The sequence below is a fragment of the Argiope bruennichi genome, chromosome X1, assembly GCF_947563725.1.
Source record: "Argiope bruennichi chromosome X1, qqArgBrue1.1, whole genome shotgun sequence".
Lineage (NCBI taxonomy): Eukaryota > Metazoa > Arthropoda > Arachnida > Araneae > Araneidae > Argiope > Argiope bruennichi.
The window spans coordinates 73,899,777-73,922,304 of NC_079162.1; the positions used below are offsets into that span (position 1 = coordinate 73,899,777).

General features: G+C 27.8%; 2 protein-coding genes across 4 annotated transcripts in view; one reads left to right on the plus strand and one right to left on the minus strand.

Annotated features, from left to right (window-relative positions):
• Positions 1-1,245: 1,245 nt before the first annotated feature.
• LOC129958108 (mitochondrial import inner membrane translocase subunit Tim10 B-like) lies at positions 1,246-9,259 on the plus strand. The gene is made up of 3 exons (XM_056070301.1): positions 1,246-1,633; positions 4,765-4,860; positions 9,046-9,259. The coding sequence occupies exons 1-3, from the start codon at positions 1,598-1,600 to the stop codon at positions 9,202-9,204; spliced, it is 291 nt and encodes a 96-aa protein (XP_055926276.1). The 5' UTR covers positions 1,246-1,597; the 3' UTR covers positions 9,205-9,259.
• Positions 9,260-17,974: 8,715 nt separating this feature from the next.
• LOC129958908 (synaptotagmin-1-like) overlaps positions 17,975-22,528 on the minus strand; it is a 45,783-nt gene continuing 41,229 nt past the window's right edge. For all 3 annotated transcript variants that reach the window (XM_056071643.1, XM_056071641.1, XM_056071642.1), the window contains exons 6-7: positions 20,843-20,957; positions 17,975-18,490 (exon numbers count right to left, since the gene is read on the minus strand). In XM_056071643.1, coding sequence (XP_055927618.1) covers positions 18,150-18,490; positions 20,843-20,957 — 456 coding nt within the window. In that variant the 3' untranslated portion in view covers positions 17,975-18,149. The remainder of the gene's footprint in view (positions 18,491-20,842; positions 20,958-22,528) is intronic.

A 22,528-nucleotide genomic window follows, 5' to 3' on the forward strand; every position in this document is an offset into this window, starting at 1 on the left:
TCTGGGATTTTGTGACTTGTGCTATGATGCAGCAACAGTGCATGTAGTTCATGTGTTTTGTAATGAAATTAAAAAATAAAAATGCCTAAAAAAATGGCATCGAATTTTTTTTTTAAAAATTTGTAATGATAAGAAATAATCATCATTTACTATTGATATCTAATCAGAATATAGTGAAATCAAACTAGAGCTATGCAGACAAATGTTAGCTGGATTAAACATTCGGTTTCGGTATTAATTTGAGGCAGAAACACAATACTACTTTCATTCAGTTTTGAATCTAGATTCAGAGTATATTTTGAATTCCTAGAATGAATTTCCCTTTCATATGCTTCATTATTTATTCGCTTTAAATAAAGAAATAAGAGCAGAATAGCATAAGATCCACATACAAGTTGTTATGTCTTCCAATCTTTCATTGGGAAAATTTCCGGATCATCTGCTGTTGCTCATAATTACGATCAAGAAAAATATTGATTAATAAAATAGACAGTATATTTTTTGTAGTTAGTGATATGAAAGTAAAAATATCTCATTATACATCAGAACTATGAATATATTGGATAATTAATATCTTTGGCGGTAAATTGAGGCTGATTACAAAGAAATAACCATCGATTTTTATACTCGTGATATTTCTTTGATAGGTTATAAGGAAAAGCTAAAATGGAAAATTCTGAATATTTTTAAAATTAACTCAAAAGTAAATAAAAATTATCACAGTGAAAATCAGGATATTGAATCGTCTTGAAAATTCAAATTGGTGATGGACATGTCGAACGAATGAGTAGTAGTGCCGCCACGACCTGGGGGGCTTGCTTTTAAGCCCTTTGTGCCAGTGTGAGGAGGCATCATGGAGACAAAACATAACTTTACAATAAAACCGAATAAAAGATGAGTTTGTAAATAACTGTGGGAAAATGCCTAGAATTTTACATATCTTATTAATTTTGATTTCAGGCATAAAACTTTTGGGAATTTTCGCTACATTTATGTTAGATTTGCCAGGCCTGAGCTCAATAAAATGTGTGTTATTTCAGAAAAATATAAAAATGCATCGACGAACTTATTCGGGAAATGCAATAAAATGAATAACTTTGGCATTGAATTGGATAACACCCAATTTCATCTACAGTATAAAGCATCTCATTAACACTAGGTTTTGCTTTTATGATGAGGAATCAAAAATCGTCAACTTGGCGACTTTTTCATCTTTTTGATAAAAAGTATTAGTTGGCAATCTATATTCTCCCAATCTATATTGGCCTTTGGTAATCCATTTTTCTCAAGGTTATTGGAGATCAAAAATGCTGAGGTTCCAAAGAGCGCATGCGCTGCAAACTCGTTGTTGTCTGCCGCTAGCTACGACAATTACTTTATGTACATTTACATTAACATTTGTTATCCATGTGTTTGAAAACAGACTTTATCTCATTTGTTTTTGGCGCAAACCTATTTAAATGGTCAGGTAATGGGTTTAATAATTTATATGGAAAATAAATAATTATAAACCGTTTTTGTTGAGTTTCAAATTAATTTTGTACTAGTGTTTATTTTTTTTCTTCGGAAATTGTAAAAAAATAAACTTTTTACTAAGATGGAAAATCTTGATGATGATCAGTCTGTTAATAAGGTAAGCAGAGAACTCTTGCAGTTTTACTATCTGAATAATTTGGAGAGTATTCCTATGATCATATATTTGCCTCTTTATATAAGTATTATAAACATTTCATGAAACCAGTGTTATAAATATTTATTAAATGAATATTTACTCTCATAAATGCAGAAATATTTGCCTCTCTTTATCATAAAATTCTTATTATCTACGGATAAATATCCGTACAATATAAATAACACATTGTGTAAGAATTATAATTTAGGTGAAAAAGTTTATATATATTAGATAAATATATGCTGCTAAATTTGTCTTATCGGGGTAAAGAGAAACTCATACTTTTTATTAAATGCAACATATCGAATATTAACTTCATATTAAACATTTAAGAAATTTTCTGATGCATTAAATACCAGAAATTTAAGGATGGCATAGTGGGGAAAAATCAGTTGTCTCTCTTGAGGTGAAAATAATATAATCGTCAAGAAATTTGATCTCAAGATTTTGATAAATATTTTTGTTTCATACTCCTGTGTCCAAAATCCACATTCTTAGAATAATGTCTGTTCTTTTGCCTATCTATGAACATGACAACTCAAAAATATTTTGAATTAGAAGAAATTTTGTGTTTTTTTTGCACAAAATTGATAGATTTCTATCAAATTTTAATTGAAATTTGCAATAAATTGTTTATCAGAGTACAAATGGATATAGTAACAACAAAATGTAGAAAGCTAAATGTGTAAAATTTGGTACACTGTTTTGCATCTGAAATTTAGACTTTAATCAAATTTTAAACCAAGATTGAGAAAGAATTGATCATCAGTTGGTCTGTTTTTTCAAGTGTATGTAAATGCAATAGTTTTGACAAATGAAAATTGTGTTATTTTTATTTTAATAATTTAAGTTCTGTATCAAATTTCGGTTTGAGTTGTATGAAGAAAATTAGCCGAATACTCGCTTTTCTTCAAATTACTGCAGAACATAAAATGCCTATATGCAGGACATTATCACTCTGCACGAGATTTAATTTCATTCATGCTGTCATACTTCTGCCTTGCCCCATTCTTTGATTCCTAGGGTAATAAAAGTCCAAGCATTGGGGATCTTCATAACTTTGCCCAACATTCCATGATGTGGGAGAGAGGAATAGCATATTTAGGTAAAACCAAAAAATATGGTACTGATTTTTTTTTTTTTGCCATTGTCAGCCAAATCGTGTTAAATGTCAGAACTAAAGAATATGGTTAGTTTACCTCATTACCAAGTTATAACTATTGAAGAATTACATTTTGGTATTGTTGCTGTATTACTGAGACCTATTTTTATAAAGGTGAAAAAAATAAAAATTTTCGCTACTGTTTTTTTTTCTTTCTACATTTCAGAATGAGTAGAAATGTCATATTTCATCAATTTATTTTTTTAATTAATGAAATAATTAGCTGGGGACTCATATTAAAATTGATTGTTATTTCTGTATAGCTATTCAGTAGGTACATGCTCAGAAATTACTTATTGCATTATCAGTAGTCAGCTACACAATTTGCAAAGTTAGTACAGTTTTACAATCCAAATTATTATTTGTCAAGTGTTTTGTAAAATAATTATCTATAAATTGTAATTGATTCCTACTTGTGTCTAATTTAAACTAAAGTAAAGACCCGTAACTGTTAATATTTAAATTTAATTTTTTTTTTAATTATACATCAAATTTTTTTCAGTTTGTCCTTAAAATGTTTCTATCCATCCCATTTTAGAATAACTGCTGAATAATTTTCCTTTATGAAATAATTTAATGTCTAATTTAAACTAAAGTAAAGACCCACAACTGTTAATATTTGATTTTTTAAAAACAGTTTTAAATTATGCTTTAAATTTTTTCAATTCATCCTTGAAAATGTTTCTATTCATCCCATTTTAGAATAATTACTGAATAATTTTCCTTTATGAAATGGGACAAGAAATTTAAATTTTTATTTTTACAAGTTATGGGTTTTATCTCAGTTTACTAGTATTATGAACAAATGCATAAACTTAAGGAAAATTGGATTTTCTGAATGCCATTGAGCACTTGTAAATAAATTTTTTCCACTTCTGAATTTAACTTTGCAAGAATTTTTTTACAACCACTTATATTACTGGTACTGCTGTAATGTACTTTGTTTTATTTTGTATATAAATAAAAGAATGTTTGAAAAACAGTTATTTTTAACTGCAGATGTAAAAATTAAAAAGAAAGAAAGAAATGTTATCCAGTGAATTTTTCAAGAATGAAATCACCTAAGCTTCAGGAATCAAAAGTGATTAACATAATATAAAGGCTTTTATAATCCATCACTTAAATGTCTGGTATTAAATTGAATAATTAGTGAATTTTTGTTTAAAATTAAATTTGGATCTTGTAGATACTGGGAATTTTTTAGTTATGTGCATCATTTAAGCAGTAGTCTAGTCTGTCAGTCTTAATTTCAGTTTCATCAATCTTATCACATAGAATGCTTATATTCTCTCTTTTAAAAAAATAGATTATTCCTTCTAATTAAGGTACTCTTTTCTCTGAAGCAGTTTGGGGATTATTTTTTTCGAAAGACTATGTGAACCAAATGAAAATATACTTTTCATATTAAAACACGTTCTATGGATATATTTCTAGGAGCTAGAGAGTAATTATAAAATTTTTCAATACTATTGAAATTAAAATTCTTGTTTTGAAAAAGATCTGATAAATTTTGTATGCTTGTATTAATCAGTAGTGATTAATAAAAAGACAAGCATGAAGTTTTTTTTAATAGTTGAGGTTTCCTTTTTGCAGTGTTTTAGATCTATCCATTTATCAGTATTATCTTGTTTAACTTGAATTTAAGTATGAAATTTAAATTTTGGACTTAATTGTAGAAATTATCTTAAATCTCACTTTTGAGAGCTTATATTAAGTGAGCTACCGTTATATTTGGAGGTTTCAATTTTAGATTTTCAGCATATTTGGTTTCTTTTTTTTTAAATCTGTTAATAAATATATGTTAATGAATTTATGCTCTATCTATTTTGTTTTGTGTAGTTACATATAATTTAAACCTTTTTAACTTTCAGGTACATATAAAAAGTATCAGGAATCTTTATGTACACTAATATATTGATTTTCATTTCAGATGAAAGACTTTTTGTACATTTATAATAAAATGGCTGAGACATGTTTTAACCATTGTATTGAAAATTTCAACTGTAGACAACTTACACCTTCTGAAGTATTATTTTAGTGTTTATTTCCTCTCTTAAAATTTGTAGAAATAATTGTTACTTTTAAGTATTTTCTATTTCATCTTATTGCATGTTTATCTATTAGCATGAAATTTAGACCATTTTAGGGGTTTTAATTGATGCCACTCTCTTGGGTTGATTTTTTATTGGTCTAAAATTGCGAAATTCAATGTTTCATGAAGCAGTAACCATTTTTGATAGTAGAAGAATTCGATTTTCTCTGTTTAAAATGTTTGCATGACGATTTTATTTTACTTAATAGAACTGAGGGTCTGTGTAAAAATTTAGTTTATTTTTTTCAAATATACATTTATTGACTTAAACATTATAAAAGCAATTTTTTTTTTTTTTTTTATCATTTAGAGCATTTTTCTAAATGGAAGTTCATAATCTGTCTGATGGTTTGGAAATTAGCATTTGGAGTATAATTAGAGTAGACACTTTGTATGAATGAGACTTGAAGGCTTCATTTTTACTGTTCCAAAATTCTTACAAAGTTTGTATTACATGTGCTAAACTGAATTGTAATAAAACCTTCTTTTAGAGAATGATATTTTCCTAAATCATGTTAAATTGCTACTTACAAATAGTGTTGCAAAAGCCAGGAATTCCATTGCAAAACTTTTTGCTTTTGCAAGTTATTGATTACAGTTAATGGATTTATTTATTTACATTTCACAAAATCACAACATTGTTTAGTTGATTACAAATAAAAAATATATATATTACTCAGTAAAATAATTTTATAAAAATATTGTTATTTCACATGTGGAAATAAGGAATTTCATTTAAATATTTTTAAAGCTCAGTGATTTTCTGATACCCTAGAATAACTGAAGCCCTGAAATGTTTTCAATTTCATAAAATAATATATCTTGTATTATCATCAAGTGAAATATGCCAGTCATCATCTTGTACATTAGTGTTTTCTTTCTTTTTTTTCTTAAAAAAAAAATGGTCTTCTATACATTATCATTGTTATAAGTATTTTATTTTCATGTAAGATGTTAACACTCTTTTCAGTTTAAAAAAAAAAAAAAAAAAAAAAACACATTGTGAAGGAAGAATGAGGCCAAATTAATATTTAAGCCGAGTAAATATTTCAGTCATGGTTCTCAGAATGACATCTCATTGAAGATGAATGAATAGTGTTTAGCTTTTTTTTTTATTGTTTTATAAATCTCTGATAATAATGAAAGTAAATGTTTGCCTACCTTTTGACCCTCTTTAAAACTAATCATTGGATCTATAATTATCATTGTTGGTATAGGCATTAATTGATGCTGAAGATGTGCTCCTCTACACAATTTTTTTCTGAAATTTAATTGACTTTTTAACTATTAGAAATTGAATAAAATATTGCTATTTTTATTCACTTTTTCATTAATTATTCCCTAAATAATTTTTTCAGAAAAATAAATTTTATAGCATGTAAAACATATAAAAACCCATAATAATAAACAATGTAATATAAAACATAATTAATTTTTCCAGTGGTATTAGTTTATGTATCATGCAATGTTTTCCTGGATTTTTAAATTTCTTCGTGATTAGTATTTAAGATTGCAGTATCTTACTTTTCCATGAAGAGAAGGTAGCACGGTGGAGATGGGAAAAGGAAACATTAACATAGCGATGTTCGAGAGTTGGGGAAAAAGGCAAACCTCTATTTACTAATCCATTTTTTTATTGCTGTTTTTTTTATTTCATTTTTTTAATAATTAAATAAAGCAAAATGTTGATATTTTCTCTGTTTTTCATAAATAACTTCAAAAATTGCTATAAAATAAAACACTCTTTACATATTTTAAAATAAGGAAAAGCATCTTTCCAATGTAATGAAATAGTATATCATGTAGCTTTTTGTCCAATCTTATGAAATTCTTAATCTCATTTTTCAAATTATATGTTATCTTAATCTTTCAATATACTCAGTTAGGACACTGCAAATAGATATTTAAAAATTATTTTAAGAGTATCAAAATTGTTTTTGCAGTATAAATGTTTTCCATTATAAATTATCAATTAATAAATATTGTTCTTCAAGCATGTAATTATCTTATAAATGATATCTATGCAAGTTCTATGAGTGATTGCACTTTTTAAAAAATTATGCTAATTATTTCTTGTACCAGTTTTCTAGAAATTGAAATTTACATTGAATTATTCTTTTATAATTTCAAAAAAAAAATGTTCATGTATAATGTTTTATTAGAAGATTATGGCATTCATGCACTTTATTTTCAACTTAAGATCTAATTTAGTGATTGACAAATTTGAACTTTTCAAAATCTATTTTTTCTTATTGATTTTGCATCTGTTTGAAATTCTTTTTTGATTTTGGAGCTAACAGTATTTGACTTTCTCTTTCAAAACATATTGATGCATTTGAAATAATCTAAAAACTCATTTTTTAACAATGTGCACATAGTTTAATGTAGTAAGTGATTGCAAATTTATATTTCATAAAAAGTGTTGCATTTGGTTCAGAAACTTCACTTTGAAGTTATTTTTTATTCAATAGCACTGATTCCAAGTAACTAAAGTGAAAATAATCTTAACTGTTTTAGTAACTTTTAAATATTAAATTTTCTGATCTAATAAAATTATTTCTACATAGCAAGATAACTGATCCAAATGGTCACTGAAAGTGACTGCATAAATAAAAATAAATTATCTGCTAACTCTTAGAGATAAAACTGTCTTTGACCAATATTTAACACTACAAGAAGATTTCACACAAATATATATTAATATAAAACTGTATGAGTTTTAAATATTAATATTTTTATAATTTTTTTTTTATTTAAACATAAATAAGTCACAGAAGTTGCATGATTTTAAAATAATGTAATGTTCATGATGACTGGCAAAATAAATAAGAATTTGGAATGGCAAAAAATGAAATGAAAGTTGTGAATATGTTGTTTGTAACCCATCTGTTCAGTATACAGTCATCTGTGAATAAGATAAAATTTTATTTTTCATTACTTTTCATCTCAGTGAATACTTCGTTTTTATTTTTATTTCTGTCATGACTTTTCATTTAATTTTAGGGGGGAAATTACTTATTCTATGGATATCCTTAATTTCATATTGAAAAGAATAAAAATTGTTTGTAATTTAAATTGATTAATCCTCTAACACAAACTTCTTTAACACTTCTAATTTTAAATATTTTATTTAATTATAGAATATATATATATATATATATTCTTCATGCTTTAATTTTGGTATTAATTAGTCAGTGACTAACATAAACATAATTTATTGTAATGTTTTTCTACAATATGCTTTACAGTTCAGTGGAAAAATGTATCCAATAAAAAAAATTTTCCAATATAATTGTAAAAAAGAATGTTACTAGAAGCATTTTAGAGAGAAAAGTAACCAAATCAAGATTTTTCATTTTTGTAGTTTAAAAAGGGTTAAAGGTTTTATATATATATATATATATATATATATATAGAAATATCAATTGTTGAAATATCAATATCACTTATTGAAATATCAATTTGTTTTCACTTTAGAATCTTATTCCTGATTGATTTTGAAAGAATAACTTGATCGTCAAATTTCGTGCTTATATTCTCATTCGATCTCAAATATTTTCAAATTGTTTGTTTGCCTGCTTATTTTATCCTTTATATTGATTCCTTCATAAAATAGCAAAGAATATAGAAAAGGTTGTTTTAAATGTAAAAACTAACATTCTGTTTAAATAGGAAAATTTATGAAATCTATAGTGCTTTTAGATTTTGCATACAATTTAAATCCTTTTTTATTGATAAAAATACAGTAAATGAAAATATTTCATCAGAAATTCAGACAGATTCATACTATAAATATGAGAAATCGCCTATATGAACACTTGGCATTTAGGCCCAGAATTAACAGTAATTTCTAGGCTGAATCATGATTTTTTTTTTTTTTTTTGTTCTAACATTGATCATAAGGGTCATTTTACAGTTTCATAAAACACTGTTAAATATTATAATTATTCTATTGCATAGGATGTATTGTTAATTGCATCCTATGCAAATACAGCAGGTAATGAAATTTCTCACAGTGTGTTAACATATAAATTGATGTTATTTATTCTTTCTAATAAGTATATGAAAAGTTGTAGAAATTTTATGAAATGCTCTAAAATAATTTCATTTCAATTGCAGGAATCTTGCATTGAAAAGTGTTCTTCGAAAGGTATAGCTGTAAATCATAAACTTATGATGTGTTATATAGATATTCAGCCAGAAGTAATCAATAAAAGGACTGAAGAATTACAAAAACAACAGGATAATGTAAATATGATAAATAATAATAACTCATAGATATGTCTTCTATGTATGAAGATAACATTTATAATCAAAAGCAATAAAATATAAATACTCCTTTTTTATAATTGTTGGTCTGCTTTTATTTTGTATACTAATTTTGTCCATACATTTATTAATAACATTTAATGTCACATTTTGCTCTCATATATCTAAAATAAGATTTTTGTATGCATGTTATTTTTATACCTTTTTATTAAATCTAATTCTACACACTTGTAAGTTTGTTTGGATCACATTATACAGTAAATGTTTACCCATATCTACTGCTCCAATTTCAATGAAAGTTTTCATTCAAATGTTTTTTGTAATTTTATAGAGTTTCAGGATATTTAAATTATTCTATTTTGAAGAGACTAATGAATTAAAAGTGATCACTTTTAATTAACAAAGTTTAAACTTTATGTTCGGATCATTGCAAGTTTGAGACTCATTGCACTGAAAATTTCTTATGTATGTAGATCTAGTACATGTTAAATCTACTATCATGAGAGAAGTATTATAAAATAGCATGACATTTATAATGTGGTGCTAGCTCATGTATCATCATTATCTGACCATAATTCATAACTACAGGATGCTTCCCAAAATCGACCTAATGTTGCATGAAGATGATATATTAATTCATTTGAATTTACAGATGTAATTGCAGGAATTATATCTGTAAATGCCAGCGCTGCATTTTCTGGTTATTAAAGTCTCAAAAGGAAATCAAAAGTTGATGGAAATCTTACTTTCATTTACATATACATTAAATGCCTTTTTTATTTAGAGTTAGAAAAATTCTTATATGTCATTTATTCATGGCTAAGAATAAAAATTTGGGGCATTGTTGTAATTTAGTTGCATATTTTAGGTTTATTTTGCTAAAGCAAATCATCAAATTGTAGGCATTAAAAGTGAAATGTTTATTAATACATAATGAAAGATGATATCTGATTTAAAGTATCTTTATAAAACTAAGCAAAATTATTCATTTTGTTATATGGGATAAAAACATACATCATGTCTAAAATTATAAGGAGTACATTGAAAATATTTCTTAGTTTTAAAATAGCTTTTGTGTCTAATTAAAATATCTAAATGTATGCTTTTTTTATTACTGTAGAAAGTTTTTCTAGTCAATTTAAAACATGCACAGATTAATTAAAATATTTTCTTTACAGTTGTACATTTAATATGCATTAGTTTCGGTTTTAAAAGTTTGTAGTTTCACATGAAGGCCACTCCATTATTACGTATTGTTTTCTTCTCTATAAGGGTTCACCATCTTTAGTTGAATGCAAGTGTTCCTATCATGAGATATCCAGGGATCATTCTTCCCTTTAAATTTACCCTCCTTTGTGCCTTCTACTATATGCTGTCTTCTGTATCCTTTAATGGCAAATTTTTTGAGAAACCATTATCAGTCGTTTGCTTCCTGCTTCTCATGGGCAGCCAAGAATTCCTTATGTTGACTGTGCATGGTGATATATTAGAAATGAGATACACTGTTGACCCTTGTTGTGTTAATTTATCTGGTAGTTTAACCATTTAAAGGACTAGTCTGCCAGGAATCAGGAAAGAATGGTGTTTTCTTAGACTTACCGCTAAAGGTGGTTCAGTGCTCCTGGAGGTAACTCCTGCCATATAAACCTTGGCTAGCAGCAAGGTACCGTGCCAAGACTGAGAAGAATATGGCTATTTTCTCTAGTTGGACTCTGTGGTAGGCAGTGTTGTCAGGACCCGAATCCCTTTCAAAATTTACATTTGACGTAAATACATGCTCTCTTCAGTATGCACTAGATAGATTTGCTTATTGATGGAAAACTTTATAATACCCTTTTCATTTTTAAAATAATTTCTTCTAAAAATGAAACATTCTATCAGTTTCACATTTTTTGTTTAGAAAATAATAATTGCGAATAGTGATGCTTGATTTGTGCCAGATTTCTGATCAGGCAATATGCTTATCAATGTTTCACCAAAAACTCGGTCGCAAAACAATGTAACAAATAATCTGTATCAATCTCAATCTGTGTTAGCTCACATATCACTGAGTTTCTCAAAGAGTGTTATTTCTTCGGGGGAAGGGGGGATTGTGAAAGGAAGCATTAGATGAAATAACCAAATAATTAAAAAGGGATCAAGGGATGATACACATGCTTTGTATTTCTATACGAAACTGTGGACAACTCATTGATAGCAAAACATTCATTTTCTTACTTTTAACACCTCCAAATTTCAGCATTGAATTAAAGTAGGGTTTATAAAATTAGCTGTAATATCTTATATACCGAATCCCCTGAGATGCTTTGAAGTGTCAATGTTTGTGTCTCTTAAAGTCTCATCTTGCGAGATTCTTACTTGTGCGAAACAGGGTTTTGGTAGCCAACAATGTACTGCACAATTGGAATACGCAAACTGTTAAGGCAGTCGCACTTTTATTTGCAGTGCACAGAACAGGACCTTATTTTGTTTGAAAGTTTCAAAAAGAAATAATCTCGGTTAAGGTTAAACTGCAGGTCTTCTACCTGGAAGCCAAATAAATTCTTAAAGCTTAAAAGCTTTTTCCTGAAACCAGGTATGCCTCAACATTAAAAAATGGATTCAATTCAAAATATATTCATGCAATATCTATTTCTTCTCAGATATTGTTAAAATCATTCAATCTACTTCTCAAATCCAGGAACCTGTCGATATTTCAGATTTTAGAGCCCCATTCCAAAATCTAATCTAATACAATAAATGATCATAATGAAATACTCTTTGCTGTAGATTCTGAACTTGAACCTGTTAACGCATATAATAAGTCCATCTTACATCTTGTAATGAAATAGAATCTGACAATGTTATGAAATATAAGTTTCTTGAAACTTGATGAAACACTACCTGTTCCTGAACAACAGCCTTATTTCCACCATCGCCAATGTAATTTCTCTTAAACACAGACTTTATAGAAACCCATACCGATGGATAGATTTTAAAATATTTTATAATGATCTATTAATTACTTCTGTTCATAATAGGTATTTAAAAAACAGTTTAACTTACTGAAATTATATTTACCTAATCTTGTGATTCAGTTGTTTGTTTTCAGAATTTTTCAACTTCTATACTATTTTAGTTGTGGCTTTTTTTGTTTTTTCATCATTTTTTTAACATTGTAAGAAAAGTTTTCTATCAATGATCTAATATTTCGAAGACAGTAATGTACATGTATTTACTCTTTTTAAAAAATTTTTTAAATATTTTTCATGAAATTTTATTGCATTAAGTTGTAACATGGAATTGTGTACAAAATAATTCTTTTATCTCCACTTATTTGTTGCAGTATGGCCAAATTCGGTTGTTGTGCCATAAACTATATCATCTTAAGTTGAGAAAACCATACTTCTTTCTAATGAAATATTTTCCTCCTTTAGTATTTGTAGTAATTAATCATATGGACAGGCATGTATAGTTTTTCTTAAAACTAATTGTAAAATGATAAAAATTCTATCTTTTGTTTGAAATGAAACTTATTTAATGTTCAATTTATCTAAATATTAAATGATTCTTCAGTAATAGTTTTATTATTATAATCTGGTATTCCAATCCAAGACTTGCATTTTCTGTGAAATCTAAATATTTTGTCAGTTTGGGCTCTTTTATATATGCTTTAAAGACAATGAATTTTCATAACTTAAAAAAAAAAAAAAAAAAAAAAGTTATATCAAACACATGTTCTTTGTATACGAACCTAACAAAGTACGCCTTCTTCCCCCCAATATTATTGTAGTGCAAATTTTATTTGTATCGTTTTTCTTAAAAATCCAATATTTTCTAAGATTTAAGTTACATGACCGAAGAAATAAAGGAAAAGAACAATTCAAAATAGTCGAACCTTGATGAATAAAGTTTTTTTTTTTCATTGCCTTTTTTACAAAAATTACTAGTTTGATTGAAGAAGTTAAATATTTCATTACTTAAATATTTGTGTTGTGAAATCGGAAAACTTTAGGAGAGAGGAAAAAGCACACATTCCATACATTTTTTTGTCAGGTGAAATAAGTTGATAGTGTATATATGAAACTCAGAAAGCAGCTGTATTGTTTCTATTTTTCTTATGGCTTTACAAAGCGTGACATATAAATTTTTTTTCGTTTTGAATTACAGTTTTATTGCACAAAATATCAATTATAGGTTATTTTTTTTTTTTTTCAAATACTTCAGTTACTTTTAAATAAGTTAGGATAGTATTTATTTTTTATGACTAATACAGATACACTGATCGTGACTTTAGAACAGATATGAATAGTTTGTTGTGAAGAGGACAAGGAATAAATTCGAGATGTTGCGGATAATTAAAAAAGGGTAGGTATAAGATATATTTTAACCCTTATGTTCATTTTGTATAGTATACCATACAACTTTATAAAAATATACTTCAAAAAAGCAATCTTGCCACGATAAGGGTTAAAGTTTGAAAAAAAAAAATAACTTCTCTGGTTTATGGAAAAATAATCCCACTACAGATTACATGTCGAATCTTTCTTTCAAACATTGAATCGCTGTATTTAGATGAATAATTGTTCATTACAATAGTGGTGGTCAAAATTGTAGTAGACATCTGTTTTTTTTTACATCATTTATAAAAAAAATTATGCTAAATCTAATTTTTTTAAAGCAGTATAATTCATTGTTTTTGGACAACTTGTATATCAGTGTTATTATTCAGTGACTGATTTATACCAAATAGTATATATGCTTTCTTTATCTTTCTGACTTGTAGATTTAATAGTGCAAGGTTTTATTATTACCCATATACTTTGTGTAACTGGCAGTTGCAAACTGATATCCTGATATTTCAATGGACTTAATTTATTTGACGGTGGACAACCTTATACAAATCTGAGTCATATTAAAGATTCATTATTGATGGATAGAATTGCACACCGACGGGACATCTGTTCTAGACAGCAAAAGTGAAAAAGTGAGAAAGAGCTGAAACAATTTTATTGACATATGATTGTCTAGGCGGATGATATTCTCACCAAAAAAGCGCATTGTTGGTATATAACGTTAAGGATGATCATATTCTTTTCGATGTTTGGCTGTATGAGTAAGAGATGTTTGTTGTAGCTAGATTTTACATAGTTTGTCTTTTATCCGACGTTTGTTTCAATGCTCCAAAATCCCTTTTCTGAAACATTAAGCTCCTTAAACTAATACCGGAGATTTCTAATTAGTTTGAGTGAACGTCAGTCGTAGAAGGGGACATTAGAAAAATAATAATAATGTACATAAGTTTTTAAATCGACTGCCAGCTGCATTATATAGCGAGATTGACTTATTAATAAACGCCAGGTAATTGAAAACAAATCAAGATTTAATGCCTTTTATGGGTAAATTCAAAATCGCAGAGGCCAAAAATTTATTTCCATTTCAAAAGGCAGTATTTGCTCTACGTGAAATTGTTTCGCTGATGGCGTATTTGAAACATATAGGAAGATCGACATTCTAAAATTTGTTTTTTCACATTGAGAAACGTTTGAAAATATTTCAGATATGACTTCGATTTCCGTTTGTCCATTTATTAAATTCCATCTGATTTCGATGGCTGAACTTTTATATTAACTCACGACTGAACATTTCCTACTTCCTGTAATGAAGTTATTGCTCTTCAATTGAAGTACGTATTGTATTTGAGATAACGAAGAAAAATGTTTTTTCATCGATTTAGATTTCTTCTGCCAGAACTTTATATGCAGGATATGGAATAAGCATTTATTTCCTTAACTATTGGAATTGCACATCAAATAAGTTATTCTAATGAATGAAAATATTTTGACTTCTTTAGAAAGAAATATTATAGAAATTAAATTTTTTACATTCCCCCATAGCGAAAAAGTGTTAATTAGTAATATGTTTATCTTACACTCATTTATAAGCACACAAATTTTCATGCTACTATCTGTAAAAGTTGCTGAAATATTGAAAAGAGACTATTTTTCCATACCTCTGACCGGTGTTTGAGCTAGATTTTCGTCGCAATTTTCAGGGATATTATACATTAATACACGATTATTAAAATGGCAGAATCATAAAATAATAACACATTTATTAACTTTCATTAAATTTTAAAAAGTGATAACATAATGCATTTACAGAAGTACAGTGAACACCTTCGGTATCTTACAAAGTTGCATTCTTTTAACAATGCTTGCACTTATGCCATCGAGCTCATCTCCTGTGAGTTGAAAGATAGACTTTTTGAATTAGTTGACAAAGATTTATCGATTGAGCACCGCCAAAGCCAGTTCATTCCTTAGTTTGGACATAATATGTCAACACTAACTAAATATATCGGGCACCGTTTAGCAAATTGTTGTACAAAATGGAAAGATTCAAAGTGTTTCTAAAATGGCCATACCACATATTTCTAGAAAATTACCTTTGATGATGAGGTAATTCTTCATTCTTCTGCAAATAATGAGTTTTTATTGTTTCATAAGTGATAATCACTTTTGGAAAAGAGATTCCAAAAGTGGAAGTCTGTCTCGATTAAAGTAACATTTGTTTTCCAAATTGCATTTCTCAGAACAGAAGGATTCGGTTTTACCTTTAGTAAGACCAAATTATAAAATTCTAGACGTTGATCGTGTAGCTGCTGTAATAGTCCGTGAATTCCATGAATGTCAGTTATTACGTTGAAATATTTTCTACAACGACGGTTGTAGAATGTTGAATTCTAGACAGACTGACTATTTGTGCACTAGCAAGAGGGTAACTTGAAAAATAAGCCGAAATATCATATCTGCATAACATGTATACGCTTCATCCTCCCTTTTCTGTCTGGAAAAGCAAGGCCTTTTCTGTCTTGTTGTAATCTCTCAACCATTTTATAAACACACTTCCTAGAATTATGCTGGAACGATGTTTGTATTCTTCAAATATTAGGCTGGCATTATGATTACATATAGCAAAAATCATCAGTATGTCCAAAGGTTCGTGGTTACTGAAATGTGTCATTTTTTTCAAAACGTACACAAATGTGAGCGAGGAATTTTTTTCTTACTCGGCATTCGAGTTATGCTCCTTCTCTGAAATGCCGAGTTTCTCAATCTTTACTTTCCTTCTGTAAAATCTCGAAGTTACAACTGTCGATCAATCAAAGTGAGCAATATCTTCCGTAATTAATAGATGTCTTTGAGGTATGATGATTACATGATAGTCAAATATTTACATATGACACTTTTTCTGCATTGGATAAATCTGCATTTCTAATATAAATATTTTTAAATTTGGGTTTAGTCCCTCTAAATTTAAAAATAATCAAATCATGTATAAAAATTTAGTTTTTTAAAGATTTTTATTGTTAACCTCCATAGAAGCCAAAGTGTTTTTATAAAATTGCCCACTTTGTTTAACGAAACTTTGTAATTGGAAGCCTACTGCACTGTTTACGGAAATAAAAGCTCGTTCTATTTTTTGGGTACATCCTGCACACGCTGCACGCATACTATAATAAGGTGTGAGCAATTCTTAAATGTAGTTTACAACTGAAAGTCTATAATTTTATGAACGGACTGTTAACAGTTTGTGATTTTCTATTTTCTGAAATGCATCTGAATACGAAAATGACAATCCAGTTTCTGTTAGCCGTGATGTATCAATGTTTTTCGAAAATATCTAAAATGAATGTGTCACTCATGTCATACATGCATCTTCAGTTATAGTTACTTGTTATGGAATTGTAATTTTTGTATGAATATTGTGGAATAGTACGTTTAATGAAGTTATTTATATTATTTACAATTTTGGTTTTATCTGAATTTCTTTATCTGATAGTCTTTCTGTCATTGATTTCATTTCTTTTGTTCATTTTTTTTTGTGTGCATGCGTGTGTGTGTGTATGTTCATGAAATTTTGTAATTGTAATTTTCAATTATTGCATGTACTAATTGGATAAGATGCGCTATCCGCTAGGATTGTTTTAAAATTAAAGTTGAGAGGTAATTTGCAAATTCAGGGGATATATCACTCCATTTAAATTTATGGAAACTTTTGATTTATTCATAAATGATAAAATTCTGTTTTAAAATAAATACAGAGAAGCAATTTAAAATTATAAGAAGAAATTAAAACATATGTTCGTAAAATTTAAAGCATCTCAGTGAATAGTTTATTATGAATACACTTAAAAAAATATTGCTTCAAAATTAGTTTCCTTTTTGTTCTTTATTAAGAAAATCGGACGAAACCCAAAAGCTCACAATTTCTTTCTTTTTTCCCTATAAATGTATGCATTTTTTAATGAAATAATTATTGCTCTCTAACATACAATATCAGGCATTCAACCGAAGCAAATAAAACAACGTGTTAGTGAGTAATTTGCTTTTTTTTAATATGCAGTCTAGTAATATATTCTAAGTTCTTTCCTGTCAAAAACTTTAAGGGGAAACCTAGTTCCGTTTTCTTTATCATTCTGGATTAAACATACCATTGTTTGAATCGTCAGCAAGGGGATAGAGTAAAAAGTATGCTGTATGAGAGCGTGGTATAAAATATGGAAATTAAACTTGGCGATGTCAAGAACGAACTCTTAAGATTTTTTTTTAAATTGAAGATGTTACTCATGTTATTCTTTGTGAGAATGTACTTGAATGATATTTGCGCTTTAATGTCTCGTGAGGGCATTGAAAATCCTTTGCGGTAAAAATATTTTCCCACACAATTTGTCATACAAAGTTGAGTTACACTGATATATATTTATAAATTTCACGGGTAAAAAATCATAAGTATACATTGTTTAGTATTTTATTACTCCATTAGCAATCACATCCATAATAGCCCTGGGGCTTAATCATAATCAATATACTCCGCTTGCTTTCGAGTCAGATACCTTATAAGAAAAAAAATTGTCTCTGATATTCTGAAAAAGCAGCGGACAAAGTGCAGTGCACAAACTTCAAATGTTTTCAACGCAACTCATGCCATTGTATTACTTGCCTTCTTGGAGCATTTCGCATTGCTGTCCAGTGATTCAAACTGTGCTTCCTGCTTGTAGAACCTATAACTACTTTTCCTATGCATGTATCCTTACCAGGCACTTTTAACTGCACTTCCTGGCTGTTTGAAGATGCTTGTGGAACTGTGCTGAATACTGCAAGCAACAAAACTACGTGGTCAAGCTTTGAAAATGGAACGTCGAACATTAACATCTCATTGAACACTGGATATTGCGATGAAGATCTGCGAGAGGTCTTTCTTTTCTCAAATATTTTTCCTCCATAAATTGCCATTGCTTGAACATAAAAATCTGCAAAATAAAATTATAATATTTGATGAAATCATGCAACTGAAATTGTAATTTGTTAATTATAAAAGATGTTTTTAAATATCACGTGTGCTTTATATTGTCCTTCTTGTGTATATGCCACCAAATTGTACCTTTATTAATATTCTCAAGCATCCATTACTTAGAAATAAAGATGAGATTAAGAATCAGGAATAATTGCTTTTTCCCACCTTAGGGTAAATTTTGATGTCTAAAAAGTTCATTTACCCTGTACTTTTCAATAGAAAAGAGAATGCATGAATTCTATCATTTGAACTGTCTCCCAAAGTAGTCGTTGAAGATTTTGAAGAGCAGTTAAACATTCTTATAGCCTTATCTTTCTACACGATATTATTTTAAATCATTATTTATTACTTTTAATTATGATTTATTACTTTAATTATGTAATATTAAATGGAAATTTTTTTATTTGACTTGATTCATAAAATCATTTAAAAGTTAATTTTTGACAATTTCTGGCTCATTTACCTATACAAAATTTTTATTATGTTTGTGAAAATATTCACAAATTAAAAAAAAAAATTATGATTTTTTTAATGTTTAACATTTTCATAAGCATTCCGAAAATAACGATATGTTTATGACTGAAAAGAGAGTAATGAAACACACAGAATTCGTTTAAAAATCTAAATGTACTTAAAATAAAGTTTTGTTCTTTAAAATATCAATATTTTGCTTTTTTTTGTTTTAAAATGTGAAAATATTATACTCTTTTGAATTTTCATTCATTTTTTTTTATTATTATTATCTAAGTAGGGATAGTGTTATACTTTTGACCGTTTGTATCTTTGACTATTTTTGTTTGTGTCGGAAATTCGGCTGCAAAATTTGTAAGTTTTTGTATTTATTAAGACGATTAACCTCCAGTTATTTAATTTAACTTGTTTTTATTTTAAAAATGCTTATTTTGATGATTAAAATTATTTTTCTGATTTTACAGCAAAAAAAAAAAAATTTAAAAACAAATATTACAATTGACTTCATAGCATTGTTAAAAAATATAATTAAGAAATAATATTAGTATATATACATGCTAATATTGTTTCTTAGGTATATTAATAATGCAGACTAATAGTCTTATTTTCCGTAAATTCTGATTTTTCTATTCCTAATCAAAAATGAGTTATGGAAGTTTAAATGTGAACTGTACCTTTTTGTACAGTTCGTCAAGAAAGTAACCAGATACTGCTCTTTATTCCAAAATTAATTTCCGTACAATAAAACTTTTATGCCTCTTGCTATAAAAATATATTCTCTAGAAGTGCTAATAATGTTGTGCATTAAAAAAACAAAATAAAAAATTGATTTTTTTTAGAGAAAAGTTGTTATAAACAAACTGAAATGAAAAATTAAATATGAAAAAAGAATGACCTATTTGCAACGTTTGCACATATTGAAGCAGCTCCTAAATCTTTATCTTGTATATCACAGATTTTTTCGGACCGATTTGTCTAAAATCTTATATTTGCAAATTTTTCATTATGCAAATTCATTTAAAAAACGGAAAATTAGGGATTAGTAATAGGAAAATTTGAAGATAATATAAAAATGATTTTAAATGACTACTTTATTTTTTATGTAAATAAAAGACATTTTCACATTTTTTTTTTAAATTTTTTTTTCATAATAAGTTTATGTCACCCTCTGGTCAAAATCTTATACTATTAACTACAGAGTAAAATTTAAAAAAAAATTTAAAATTAATATTGAAAACCGGTGAAAGATACAATATCATCCTCCAATTTAAATATATTTAAAATTTGCATAAAATATAAAGTAAAAAAAAAAATCCAAAAGTTACAATTTTACTGAAACAAGCTGCCCAACTCTAAAGGAATAATTCTTCTAAAATTTTTTTGAGCATCTTGTAAAATATGTTTCTTTTAAATAAATTTTATATTAGTATATATAATTAACATTTTCATATCGTTTCCTATGGAAAAGAAATATAAATCTTTTTGCTTAAATTTATTTTTAAAATTCAAAATAATTCATTATAAAAAGGTACGAATTAATTTCGTTTCAGAAACCTAATTATTTTAACCTCCCAAATTAATTTTTTTTTCAAATGCAGCAGAAATATGGAAAAAAATGAAAACTAAAGTAGTTCAAATAATTTAAAATTGTTGCATTTAAATTTTTTTAAAAATATTTATGCAGTTGTTTTACATTTTAAACACTGAATGTTTCATCGTGATTTTTCGAAATAGACATTTATGAAAGAATTCAATAATTTTATAATACATACGAAAAATATAAACGACAATTTTAGAAAAAGTAAGTAAAAGTTTAGAAAAAGGAAGTTTTTCTTACCCGCACCCTCATGAACTTCATTGACTTTCTTCAGATTATTGGCTTTCAAAACTGCAACAGTCATCCGTTCTGCTGTAGGTAGATAGCAAAGCCCCAAAAGCAGTTGCCCATTGTTCTGAAAAAATTAAGTAAATAAAACAAAGATGAGCTTAGATTTTTCTTCAATGTGATTTGACTTAATTGGTTAGTGTCTGTTTTTAAGCTGTAAGAAGACTTGGGAAAGAACCTCCCAATTTTTAAATCAGATGAGATGTTGAAAAGAATTACTTTTTATCAATGCTTTTACATCACACTAGCGTAAGGACATCAGATAAATAGCATTAAATTTAACATGCACTAAGTTTTTATACAAACCGAATCTTCGATGGAATTGGGTTTCGAATTTAGAAACCTTCTGCATTCTGTCGAGATTCTGCCGCCAACTCATTAAGACTACAAGTTTCTTCAATAATGAGCCATAAAATTTTCAGAATTTACTGCAGTGAATGTCAAGTCAACCTTTTAATTGTATTATCCTTTTGATTACTTTTTAAAGGAATTTCAGAGAATTTTAAAAATTTAAATCATGCCATTGCCTTCCGGTCATTACGGCATGAGGAAGGTCATTGATAGACCACTTTGTGGCTGGGAGCCATTTGCCTCGAAGAGGATGTCAGTTTGGTGATTCGGCTAGCATTATGTACGGGTTATACTTAAGACCAGCAATCGGCCACAAATCCTGTCGATACTGCAAGTTGGTCGTCTGTAAACAAGAAGAAAGCCATTATGGCAAGTTCCTTTATTAACGTACTTTCAAAATTGAATGCTCTGTTGGACTGAATCTAAAACCATGCTATTTAATTTTAGCATCTTTTTGGTTATGCTGTTGTAGAATTTCAGAGATAGAAGGATTTAGTATGATTTCCACCAGCTGAACAGCATGTATTTGACTAGCATTCAAGATGATTTTACTTTGCACAAGATGAGTACTAAGTCTTGGGCTGATCATAAAAATTTATTGCGCGTAAACTATTATTCTTACAAATGTATTTATTTTTGTAAATTGTAAATATCTTAATTTATAATTAGATAAAATTTACTAAATTGTAATTAGTAAATTCATCGTGTGCTCTCTTTATAACTAGAACCAGCTGGAGTGGTCTCTCCGAAAATTTCTCTCATAGTCTCCAGTAAATTTTTTATTCCCCTCTCCCCACATAAAATTGTAGACCTTGAGTAAGGCCGCGAATACATCGCATAGCATTGGTGAATGATCGTTATTACATATAGATCTTTGATGTGAATCTAACATTTTTACTGAATCTATCATGAAAATATGTATTTTGGACGCCTTTTTATTGACGGAATGACACCAAAATTCGATATAGAACTAAAGTTGTAGTCACAAGATAAAATACCAAATTTCATTGATTTGAGTCATTGCATTGACATGCAAGCGCAAGCACAGAACAAGAGACGGTCAATCCTTTAACAGATAGGATTCAAAATTTGATATGTACAGGGTGTCCCATAAGGTATACAGCGTCTAATTTTTACAGATTCCAATACACGAGTATTTTTGTGTATAACTTGTGGGATCCTCGAATATAGCTAATTAAAGTGTGAAGCTTGTGTCATGGAAACTTCAAGAAATGAGAACAAAACCAAGTGAAATAAAATTAAAATGAAATCTACGATCGCAAATTT

Coding starts and splice junctions, on each gene's coding strand:
- LOC129958108 (XM_056070301.1), top strand. CDS start 1,598: ATGGAAAATCTTGATGATGATCAGTCTGTTAATAAG. Junction 1,634..4,764: donor ATGATCAGTCTGTTAATAAG/GTAAGCAGAGAA, acceptor TTTTCATTTCAG/ATGAAAGACTTTTTGTACAT. Junction 4,861..9,045: donor GACAACTTACACCTTCTGAA/GTATTATTTTAG, acceptor TTTCAATTGCAG/GAATCTTGCATTGAAAAGTG.